Source organism: Narcine bancroftii, chromosome 2, assembly GCF_036971445.1.
Source record: "Narcine bancroftii isolate sNarBan1 chromosome 2, sNarBan1.hap1, whole genome shotgun sequence".
NCBI classification, from domain to species: Eukaryota; Metazoa; Chordata; class Chondrichthyes; order Torpediniformes; family Narcinidae; genus Narcine; species Narcine bancroftii.
Genome location: NC_091470.1, coordinates 78,023,012 through 78,035,380, shown reverse-complemented (window position 1 = coordinate 78,035,380; position 12,369 = coordinate 78,023,012). Strand labels below are relative to the sequence as shown.

At 40.9% G+C, this 12,369-nt stretch overlaps 1 protein-coding gene and 1 long non-coding RNA gene across 2 annotated transcripts in view; one reads left to right on the top strand and one right to left on the bottom strand.

Annotated features, from left to right (window-relative positions):
* The window catches only part of ivd (isovaleryl-CoA dehydrogenase), a 43,252-nt gene that overhangs the window by 14,705 nt on the left and 16,178 nt on the right, over positions 1-12,369 (bottom strand). The window contains exons 4-6 of the mRNA XM_069917175.1: positions 11,564-11,733; positions 6,045-6,138; positions 764-900 (exon numbers count right to left, since the gene is read on the bottom strand). Of these exons, the coding sequence (XP_069773276.1) occupies positions 764-900; positions 6,045-6,138; positions 11,564-11,733 (401 nt within the window). The remainder of the gene's footprint in view (positions 1-763; positions 901-6,044; positions 6,139-11,563; positions 11,734-12,369) is intronic.
* The window catches only part of LOC138753781 (uncharacterized), a 56,148-nt gene that overhangs the window by 35,494 nt on the left and 8,285 nt on the right, over positions 1-12,369 (top strand). The window lies entirely within an intron of this gene.

The following is a 12,369-nucleotide window of genomic DNA, read 5'->3' as shown; positions in this document are numbered from 1 at the left end:
CTCAGGTGATTCCCAATTTGCCATGTGCAGCTTTGCCTTCACAGAATAGCACCTGAGAATGATTCACTCTTGAAAAACAAGTGAAAATTTAACATACTGACAAGCTCAGTTACTGAACAAAAATTCTGAAATAAAACCTTGGACCTTTATGTGAAATAGAAAATAATTGTGTTTTACAAGTTGTGATATAAATATGTAACTGTCGATGGACAGCTGGCCCGTTCCCCATTGGTGACTCGCTCCCTGGTAACTCCTCCCCTTGTGACCCTGGAATAAAGGTCAACCTCCCTCTCCATGTCTTCAGTTAAGCACTTGGAATCGGGCCAGCTACAAGTCTAAAGTATAATGAAGCCTATCGTTCCTCACTCTACGGCTTTGGAGTTATTGAAAGAGCCCATCACAAGAATCCCATGTCCATTGTGGGTCCATTGCACAGTTAGTAAGAGTTGGTGCTTCATGGTACCAACAATCTAATTACAACAATACCTCCTGTGTTGTGCAGCCTCAGCACAGTCTTCTGTTACACCCCACATTGCAAAGAAGTGTGGGTTGGTAGGTTAATCAGCCACTGTAAGTTGCCTCTTGAGTGTGGAGGTGAGAGGGAGAATCTGGGTGACTTGAGAATGTGAGGAAAATAAATTACAGGGAAAACTTGTGGGGGAATGGAATTTGTCTGTGAACACACAAAGACTCGATGGATGAATAGCCCCCTATGCTGCAAGGTAATGTGGAAGATTCTAATGAGAAATGAATAAACCGTTACCTTCTCAACAATGAAAGAGGTGATGCCATGAGATGGCGGCTTGGCATTAATGTTTGTCTTGGCATAAACAATCAAAACATCTGCATCAGGTCCATTGGTAATCCAGAACTTGCTGCCATTGAGGATGTAAAAATCACCTTTTTAAAAAAAAAGCAAAAATGACACAGAGGTCAAGAGATGATAGAATTAGAATGATTACTGAAGTAGGTCTTTAGCAATTTTACCTTCTATGCTTTTTTAAAACTGCACAAATGCCAAAAGAAATCTTCTCCCTAGAAATAGACCCGATTTGACCACCAGAATAAGGAAGAATCACTGCACATACCCACATCCTCTAATGCTGCCAGCATCCAAATATGACACAAGGCCTGTCTTCAGGAGAGTGATTCCAAGGAAAGCATCTGGTCCAGACGAGGTACCTGAACAAGTACTGAAAATCTGTGCTGTCCAATTTGCCAATGTATTCATAGATATCCTCATCATCTCACTCTGACAGGGAGTGACTCTCAATAGTTTTAAATAGGCCTCGATCATACCAGTGCCAAGAAGAGTGTGGTAACCTGCCTAAATGACCATTGACCAGAGGTATTCATCACCACAATAACTAAGGGTTTTGAGAGGCTGGTGTTGAAGCATATTAGCTCCTGTGTGATCCATTCCAATTTGCCGACCATCTCAGTGGCTCTACACAAATCTCTGGAACACCTGGACAGCAAAGATGCATACATCAGGATGCTCTTTATTGCCTACAGTTTGGGATTCAATACCATCCTGGAGGACCATTCCTGGACCCAGCACACCAACATCTTCATGAATTCAGAATTTCAGATTTATTGTCAGAGGACAAATATCATATACAACCCTGATATTCTTTTTCCTGTGGGCACACAAGAATTACAATTAATTGTAGTGCAAAGAAAACTGTTCAGTGTATATGTGTAAACAAAGAACTGCAAACAGACAATGAATACAAACAAACTGAAACGTAGAGAGAATAAAAATGAAAATCAATAAAGTGCACAAGTAAGAGTCCTTCAATGAGTCCCTGATTGAGTTTGTTGTTGAGAAGTTTGATGATGGAGAGGCAGTAGGTGTTCCTGAACCTGGTGGTGCGAGTCTTGTGGCACCTATACCTCTTTCCTGATGGTAGCAGCGAGAACAGAGTGTGTGCTGGGCGGTGTGGGTCTTTGATGATTGCTGTTGCTCTCTGACGGCAGTGTTCCCTGTAGATATAATCAATAGTGGGGAGGGTTTTGCTTGTAATGTCCTCCACTACTTTTGGAGGGCTTTATGCTCAGGGGTATTGGTGTCCCCATGCCAAACCGTGATGCGGCTGGTCAGCACACTTTCCACCACACATATGAAGAAATTTGCCAGGGTTTCTGGTAACATACCAAACCTCTGCAAATTCCTGAGGAAGTAGAGGCACTGACGTGCTTTCTTCACAATGCCATTGGTGTGTTTGACCCAGGAAAGATCCTGAGATAGTGACTCCCAAGTACTTAAATTTATTCACCCTCTCCACCTCTGATCCCCCAATGATCACTGGATTGTACACCTCTGGCTTTCCTTTCCTGAAGACAACAATCAGCTTCTTATTTTTGGTGACATTGAATTCAAGGTTGTTGTTGGTACACCATTTGGCCAAGTTTTCGATCTCTATCCTGTATGCTAACTCATCCCCTTCCTTTATACAACTCACTACTGAGGTATCGCCGGCAAATTAGTAGATGGTATTATTGTCGTACCAAGCCACACAGTCATAGGTGTAAAATGAGTAGGCCAGGGGGCTAAGAACACAACCCAGTACTGATGGAGATTATGGATAAGATGTTCTTAGCAATCTTCATTGATTGTGGTCTGGAGGTGAGGAAATCCATGATCCAATTACACAGTGGAATGCTAACTCCCAGGTCTTAGAGTTTGCCGTTCAGTTTTGAGGGGATGATGGTGTTAAATTCTGAACTGTATTCAATAAAGAGCATCCTGATGTATGCCACTTTGCTGTCCAGGTGTTCCAGAGCTTTATGTAGAGCCAGTAAGATGGCATCTGCCACAGACCTGTTATAACAAAAGGTGAACTGGAATGTATCCATGAAACTGCTTAGACATGAGCTGATATGAAGGAAGCATCAGGAGCTTGCAGAGGTTCGGTACTGCATTGGAAACCTTGGCAGACTTGTAGTAGAAGTCAAGGCCTGGTATGGGGATAATAATATCTGTGAGCAAAAAGTCCTTCAAAAGGTAGTGGACACAACCCAGTCCATCACAGGCAAAACTCTGCCCACAATTAATAAAATCTATGCTGAATGCACAGCGATCATCAAGGATCCACACCACCCAGATATTTTCTTGCCTCTGCCATCAGGAAAGATGCATCAGTGCCACAACATTCACACCACCAGATTCAGGAACAGTTGTTAACCTTCCACTTTCAGACTCAGAGACTCAATTAAGAACACTTACTTTGTACATATTACAGAATAATTTTTCTGTATTTGTACAGTGTGTTTCAATTTTTTCCTTAGTTTACGTTTCCCTCTTGTTAACATCTTCTTAAGTACAGTTTACACTGGCAATAAGCAGAAATTCTGCGTGGCTGCAAGAAAAATCTCAGGGTTGTATATGATGTCAGGTATGTACTCTTACAATAAATGTGAACTTGACTGTAAGTAGCATAGTGGCACAGCTAGTATGGATACTACCTTTCAGCTCTGGCAACCTCCAGAGCTCTCTACATTCTTCCCATGACTGCAGGTTTCTTCTGGGTGCTATGATTTCTGCCCATATCCCAAAAGAACGTAGGTTAATAAGTAAATTGGCTGCTGTAAATAGCACTGGAAGTAGAGGCAAGTCTTAGAATCTGGGGGAGTGGATGGGAAGGTAAGGAAAATAAAAATGTAATTTGAGTGGGATCATTATAAATGGATGGTTGATTAGTTACACACTTGATAGGCTGACAAGCCTATTCTGATGCTGTGCAACTCCATGAGAACTTCCACTGTTTCATTTCTCTGTTTAGGCACTCAAAAATTAAATTTGTGGGGGTCTGAACCATTTATCAGATTTGGTACTCTCAATCTCTCCTCAAAGACTAACCTCCTCATCACTGGAATCAACCTAGTGAGCTCCTCTGCACCACCTCCAAAGCCAGTATGTCTATGTCTCAAGTAAGGAGACAAGAACGGCATGCAGTTCCACAGGTGCAGCCTCACCAGTACCGTTACAGTAGAACCACCCTGCTCTTAAATTCAATCCTTCTAGCAATGAAGGCCACCTTTTCTTTCGCCTTCTTGATTACCTGCTGCGCCCGCAAAACAACCTTTTGTAATTCATGCACAAGCACTCAAAGTCCCTCAGCATAACAGCATGCTGAAATTTTTCACTATTTAAATAATAATTATAAATATAACAAAACAATATTATCATTAATAATAATAAAATAATAATGATTTTCACTGGAGTTTATATCTTCAATATTTCATTCCAGCAGGGTGTGGTAGCCACCTGATTCAAACAGGCATTAATCATTCTGGTGTCTAAGAAGAGTGTAGTAACCTGCCTTAGTGATTCTCAGCCAGTAGCACTTACATCAACTGTGATGAAGTGTTTTGAAAGGCTGGTGTTGAAGCATATTAGCTCCTGTCTGATCAGTGACATGGATTCATTCCAGTTCGTTTAACGTAACAACAGATCTACAGAGGATGCCATCTCACTGGCTTTACACAAAGCCCTGGAACACCTGGACAGTAAAGATATATTAATCAGGATGTTCTTTATTGACTACAGTTCGACCCTTAACACCACCATCCCCTCAAAATTGATCAGCAAACTCCAAGACCTGGGACTCTACACCCCACTGTGTAATTGGATCATTGATTTCCTCCCCTCCAGACCACAATCAGTGAGGATTGGGAAGAACATCTCCTCTACAATCTCCATCAGTACTGGAGCACCACATTCTTAGCCCCTGTTCAACTCACTTTACACCTCCGACTGTGGGACTCGGTATGGCAACAACACAATCTACAAATGTGCTGACAATACCACAGTAGTGAGTTGTATAAAGAATGACGATGAGTCAGCATACAGGAGGGAGATAGAAAACTTGGCTGAATGTGCTCCAACAATGTCACCAAAACTAAGGAGCTGATTGTTGACTTCAGGAAAGCCAGAGGTGTGCAATCCAGTAATCATTGGGAGATAAGAGATGGAAAGGATGAGCAAATTCAAGTTCTTGGGAGTCACTATCTTGGAGGATCTTTCCTGGACCCAACACACTAAAGGCATTGTGAAGAAAGCACATCAGAGCCTCTTAATTCCTCAGGAGTTTGCGGAGGTTTGGCATAACACCAGAAACCCTGGCAAATTGTGTGGTAGAAAGTATGTTGACCAGCTGCATCACAGTCTGGATTGGGGACACCAATATCCCTGAGCGTAAAGCCCTGCAAAAAGTAGTGGACACAGCCCAGGATATCACAGGCAAAACCATTCCCACTATTGAGAACACCTAATGCTTCTGTCGGAGAGCAGCAGCAATCATCAAGGATCCACACCACTCAGCACATACTCTGATCTCACTTCTGCCATCAGGAAAGAGATATAGGTGCCACAAGACTCACTCCACCAGGTTCAGGAACAGCTGCTCCCCCTCCACCATCAGACTCCTCAACAACAAACTCAATCAGGGACTCTTACTTGTGCACTTTATTGATTTTTAAAAATTCTCTCTGTATTGCATAGTTTGTTTACATTCATCATCTGTTTACAATTCTTCATTTGTTTACATGTATACACTGTACAGTATTTTTGAACTATCATTCTACCTCGCCTGCAGAAAAGGAATCAAAGGGCTGTATATGATGTCATGCATGCACTCTGTCAATAAATCTGAAATCTGAAGATGTAATGGAGAGGTATCAGCAGTGGGAAGTGGATGTTTGGCACAAGCCATGCAGGTTTCCCCATTACTCTCTGGTTACCACTTGGCACAGTGCCAAATAAAATCAACTTTGATAAAAGTAACTTAAATCCTATTTAAATTTCATAAGTGCCACACAATAAAGAGAAATACATCGCAATAAAGAGAAATATATAGTGGCAGGCTTTTTTTTAATGCTATTAATTTAGGGAAGTGTTAAAAGAGCACAGACATAACTTGTATTGCTATTTTAGTTTCATTCTTCTGGATTCAATTTAAATGTAGATGCCAAAAGACAGTAATCAAAACACTTTGTCTAGCATCTGTGGTACTGTTCATAATACCATCATTTCCACATACCTTTCTTGTCTGCCCTCATTTTCATTGCGACAACATCCGATCCCGCATTCGTTTCGCTCATCGCGAGAGCTCCCACTTGATCACCACTGATTAGCTGAAGAGAGAAAATTAATTACTCAGCTTTCCAATCAATTGGAGTCAGGTGTCAACCATATTGTAGGAAACACTTATGAAATATAACAAAAGTAATTTACAGTTGCAGTGGGTGAAACAGGTGATGCCTTAAAGACTTTCCTTCACTTGCTGTTTAGCTGACAAATGTGGAAAACTACCCAGATATATTGTGCCCACAAATTGGTCAAACGCAGGAAAATGGGACTGGCTTAAGTGGACGAGTTGGGCAGAGAGAATATGTTAATGGTAAAAGGAAAGCGAGAGACAAAATTGGTCCCTTAGAGAATCAGAGCGGAAAACTGTGTGTGGAGCCTAGAGAAATGGGGGAGATATTGAACAGTTTCTTTTCTTCTTCAAGGAGAAGGATATTGGGATATGTGAGATAAAAAAAGCAAATTGGGTAAATATGGAGAATATAGTGATTATGAAAGATGTAGTGTTAGGGCTTTTGAGGAATATAAAGGTGGATAAGTCTCCGGGACCAGACGGGATCTTCCCCAGGACATTAAGAGAAGTAAAGGAGGAAATAGCAGAGGCTCTGACGGTAATTTTCCAAATGTCATTAGAGATGGGGATAATGCCGGAGGATTGGCGTATTGCGCATGTGGTTCCGTTATTTAAAAAGGGTTCAAGGAGGAAGCCTGGCAATTATCGGCCTGTAAGTTTGATGTCTGTGGTAGGTAAATTAATGGAGAAAGTTCTTAGAGATAGTACTTATAAATATCTGGATAGACAGGGTCTGATCAGGAGCACTCAACACGGATTTGTGGGCGGAAGGTCCTGTTTGACCAATCTGATTGAATTTTTTGAAGAGGTGACTAGGAATGTGGATGAGGGTAGCGGGGTGGATGTTGTCTATATGGACTTCAGTAAGGCCTTCGATAAGGTACCACATGGAAGGTTAGTTAGGAAGGTGCAGTCTTTAGGTATAAATTTTGAGATAGTCAAATGGATTGAACATTGGCTGAAAGGGAGAGGCCAGAGAGTGGTAGTGGAAAATTGTCTGTCAGGTTGGAGGCCGGTGACCAGTGGTGTGCCTCAGGGATCTGTATTGGGCCCATTGTTGTTCGTTATATACATTAATGATCTAGATGATGGGGTGGTGAATTGGATTAGTAAATATGCAGACGATACTAAGATAGGTGGAATAGTGGATAATGAAGAAGGTTTTCAAGGATTGCAGAGGGATTTGGGCTGCTTAGAAAAGTGGGCTGAAAAATGGCAGATGGAATTTAATGCTGATAAGTGTGAGGTGCTTCATTTTGGTAAGAAGAATCAGAACAGGACATACGTAGTAAATGGGAGAGCATTGATGAATACAGAAGAGCAGAAGGATTTAGGAGTAACGGTACATCGTTCCCTGAAGGTAGAAACTCATGTGAATAGGGTGGTAAAAAAGGCTTTTAGTATGCTGGCCTTTATCAACCATTGCATGGAATATAGGAGTTGGGAAGTGATGTTGAGATTGTATAAGGCGTTGGTGCGGCCTAATTTAGAGTTCTGTGTGCAGTTCTGGTCGCCTAATTAAAGGAAGGATATAAACAGAGTGGAGAGAGTGCAGAGAAGATTTACCAGAATGCTACCTGGGTTTAAGCATCTAGAGTACAGGGAGAGATTGGGCAGATTAAGTCTTTATTCTTTGGAGCATAGAAGGTTGAGAGGGGACTTGATAGAGGTATTTAAGATTATGAAAGGGATAGACAGAGTGGATGTGGATAGACTATTTCCGTTAAGAGTAGGAGAGATTGAAACAAGAGGACATGAGTTAAGAGGCAGAGGTTTAGAGGTAACATGAGGGGGAACTTCTTTACTCAGAGAGTGGTAGCGGTGTGGAATGAGCTTCCGGGAGAAATAGTGGCGGTAGAGTCAATTTTATTATTTAAGAAAAAGCTGGACAGGTATATGGATGAGAAGAAGGTGGAGGGTTATGGTCATTGTGCAGGTAGGTAGGACTAGAGAGGAGTGTTTAGTTCGGTGCGGACTAGAAGGGCCTAATGGCCTGTTTCCGTGCTGTAATTGTTATGTTATGTTATAACAGTTTCTATGCTATAAAGCTCTATGACAAAAAGCAGCACAATCTCAATCCAGCCCAAATACCGGTCTATCTTTAATCATTAAAGATAGGAAGGTACTGTATCAAATAGCACTTCCTCATCAGTCGCCTGCTCACTGATGCCCAGATTATAGTTTGACAGGACCACTCTGCTGCAGACCCCAATGCAACCATAATCTAAACATGAACCAAGGAGTTAAATTCAAGAGTTGAGATGAGAGTAACACCCTTTAACATCAAAGATTTTTGTTAAAAGTGAAAGGGGAGAAATCACACCAAAAGTTGGGGTTCTAGTTTGCACAAAGGAAAGAGGTATGGTAATTTAAAATTGATCAGAGTTACAGCTCCTTCACCACCAATTCCATGCTGATCATCAACTATCCACCTATACTCATCACATTTTCCTGCACTTGGTTGAAGGCTCAGAAGTCCCTCAGGTCTGAGGTCAAATACTTTCAGTAGCTTCATCATGGCATATTCACTGATGACTGTGTAATGTTAGACTTCATTCACAATCCTCAAGGTAAAAAAATGGTTCAGCAGGATCTAGACAATATTCATGCAAAGGGGGTGAAAAGAAACAAATAGTGCTCACATCAATGAGCCAGGCAATAACAAGATGGAGGTCAAATACTGACCCCTGGCCAAGTCATCCTGACAGTTATCATTGATCAGTAACCCATATAGCCTAGTGGTTTCAATAGCAGGTCAAAGTTTGGGTATCCTGCAGCAAGCAACAAGCCTCCCAATTCCCAAAAATCTTACAACCATCTACAAGGCATGTCAGGAGTTTAATGGAATACACTTCTTTTGCGTAGATGAATGCCACACCAAAAATACTAAAGCAGTTCAACACCTTTCAGGACAAAGTAACCCAGTCGATTTTCCACCTTGCTGCCACCACACTAAACATTCATTTCCTCCAGCGGCAGCACTCAGTGGCCGCAGCATGCCATCAACAAATGCTCTTCTGTATTTAACAGGATTATTCCTATAGCACCGTCTACCATGGATAAGGGCTGCAGGTATAAAGGGAACACCTCCACATGGATACTTCTCTCAGGTCACAGATCATTCTGATTTGGAAATACATTGTTGTTCTTTCATTATTTTGTCTAAATCTTGGAACTCCTGCCGCATTGGCACAGTAGTAGCACCTTCATTAAAAAGTACAATAGGACTTCATGAAGTTAGCTTTCCCACTTTTTTGCCAAGAGGAATTGGAAATGGTCAATATGTTCTGGCCTTTCTAGCAATCCCCATATCTTGAAAAGTGAATAAGTATAAAATATATCTATTAGTTAATTAGAATTTGTGTCACTGTAAGCTGCCAAATTCAGAAACATTTATCCTATTTTATAGGTTGATAGCCTTCTTGAAAATGTTGCTAGCTTGTTGCTCCACTGAGATTGAACCTCGCTAACCACATTATCTTATTTTTGAAATCAACATGAAATGGAGATATTCTGGGTATACGGATGATTTTTAAAAAAATTTACTGCTTTGTAGAAGCTGCTTCCAGCCATTGAAACTCGTGTCGCCAAATTTGGAGGGTGGGAGGAAAAACCACGCAGACCATGGGGAGAACGTTCCATTATGGAAAGACATCTATTATATCTGCTTGCTTCGTCTTTATAATGAAGTTAATAACAGCTGGCTTTTGATTCTGCATGCATTGCTAGTCCACCAAGACTGATGGTAAACTATTATTAAAGTTAGACTGCATCATCCTGTTATCATTACCCTTTCAGATTGGCATCTCTCCCGAAATGAACGTGGGTACTGTCTACTAACTCCTATAAGATCACTAAATGGGATGGCAGTTTTAATAAAAATGAGACCAGTCACTAATTTATCATCATTATTGAACCAACCTTGCAGCAGTTGCATTATTTCTTATGCTCTCATGACACTCAAGTGATAGAAGCCTTGATCGCAGCACCACTTTTCAGTACCAACCCCATATATATTCTTAACTGTCAACGCTCTGTTGCATTTTGGGTACAAAATGTCAAAGATGTAGAGTATCGGTAAAGAAATGTCTTCTCATTTTTGTCTAGAATGAGACTGTCACTTTGGATCTAGACATGTCAGCCAGGGGAAACATCCATTTCTCATTTACCCTGTCAAGCCAATAAATAATTCTGCACCTTTCAATGAGATCACTCCTCAATCAGTGCATGTTGATAGGAAAGCAGCATCAAATGTTTGTTTACAAGAGGCAAAATTGAGTCAGGAGGACATGTAGAGGAGGCAGTCATGCATCTCAATCCTTGCTACCACACAATGGAGCCAAGATGAATGGGCTTAATATTAGACAAACACAAATTATCTGTTGGCTGTTCCACTGATACCACTTCAAAGGAACTTGAGCCTGCTATTAAACAGCAAGGAGACAGTGCAGTGTTGCATCTAGTAGAGCTGCACACAGTTCCAATCAGAACCTTGGGTTTGTTGTCAGCGTACAACTTCTTTCTGCGACAACATGGGTTTCCTCTGGGTGCTCCAATACCCTCTCACATCCCAAAACACACTATCGGACAATATAAATTTCCATGAATATGTAAATGTGTGGTAGAATCTGGCAGGAGATGATGGGGCTGTGCAGATGGATGGGTGAGGATGGAGCTGGTATAAACCAGATTAAGTGGACTGAAGGGCCTGTTTCCTGCTGTAACTCTCTTACGAGTTTTAACAGTCCCCTCAGAATTTGAACTTAAAGGAGCACTGAATTGGATCCCTCAGTGGAGCTTTCCCTTTCAGTAGTGAAAGGGTCGTTTCAAATGAGACTGGAATAATTAGCATCGTCTAGTCATTTAAGCAAACAAGGCTATAAATTTAAAGAGGAAAAAGGCCATAGAAACAAAATAGTTAATTGGGCAACACTAAACAAAACATGATGGCCTGAAAGATTAATTGGAATGGTGCAGCAAGAAAATGTGGAGTTGATGGGCATGTGAAAGAGGCTGCAAGGAATGGGAATCAGGATGGACCTGATGAGCTAAATGGCTTTCTTTTGTGATAAAACATGGTGAAAAGTAAACCTTCTGGATATGCTACTAATAAGACAACCCAATTAATGGGATAGAGAAAAGTGGATATTGTGACCAATATCAGAAACTAACTATTCCAGGTCATTTCACATTGAGCAAAACAAATGAATTGGATAAGAGTGAGAGGATGGCACAGTGATAAAAACGGAGACTGAAATGAACAGAAAGAAGAATCAGCATGTAGTTAAGAGATAATGTGGGAAGAAACACTGGTAGGAGTAGATGGTAGGATTCTATAACTGTATCTGCATTGTTGAAAATGATTCATCAAGTAACAATATGGTAATTTTCTGCATTACCTTGGGTAAATATTGTTTCTTCTGATCTTCATTGCCATTTCTCACCAGCTGATTGATGCACAGGTTAGAATGAGCGCCGTAACTGAGACCAACAGCAGCAGAGGCTCGGGTTATTTCCTCCATAACAAGGATATGATCCAGGTATCCACCTGCAGCTCCTCCATACTCCACTGTAAGACACCATGGGGTTACATAAACAGGATGTCCACTCTACATGTACAATCAGATGAAACACCATTTCTCAGGACCATAGTGCATGCACATACAATACACCACACATAATAATCACACATGTACATAAAGATACAATTTAAAATAAAAATATGAATTTTTTCGGATGATTTACTTTCATTTTATCTGATCACGTTCATTATTACTTCATCCTATCAATGACTTGAACGGCTCCGAATTATCCTCTAAAATGGACCATTAAACCACAGTTGTATTAAATCTCTACATTACTGCAGGTCGAGATAATAGCAATATCAGCACATTTTTATGTAATAGACAATAAATGCCACCCCTTCCACAGCACCCATAAATTAATGGAAATGTTGAGGTGCAGTTGGACAGTTGCAGTCAGTCTTACTGCTTTTCATTGTGTTAAAGACTAGTCACTGGGCACTTATTCAGCCTCACTCACCTCAGATGCACAGGCAAATTTAGTCCAAAACACCAGAACATTTCAAGAGTTAAAAATTAATTTCACCAAATCTTCTTTTCTTAAATTCATGACAAATTAATAAGCCTGTTAGTTATATTTGACTCTGCTTCCAGTATGCTACCAGGCTCTGCAGTGTAATCAT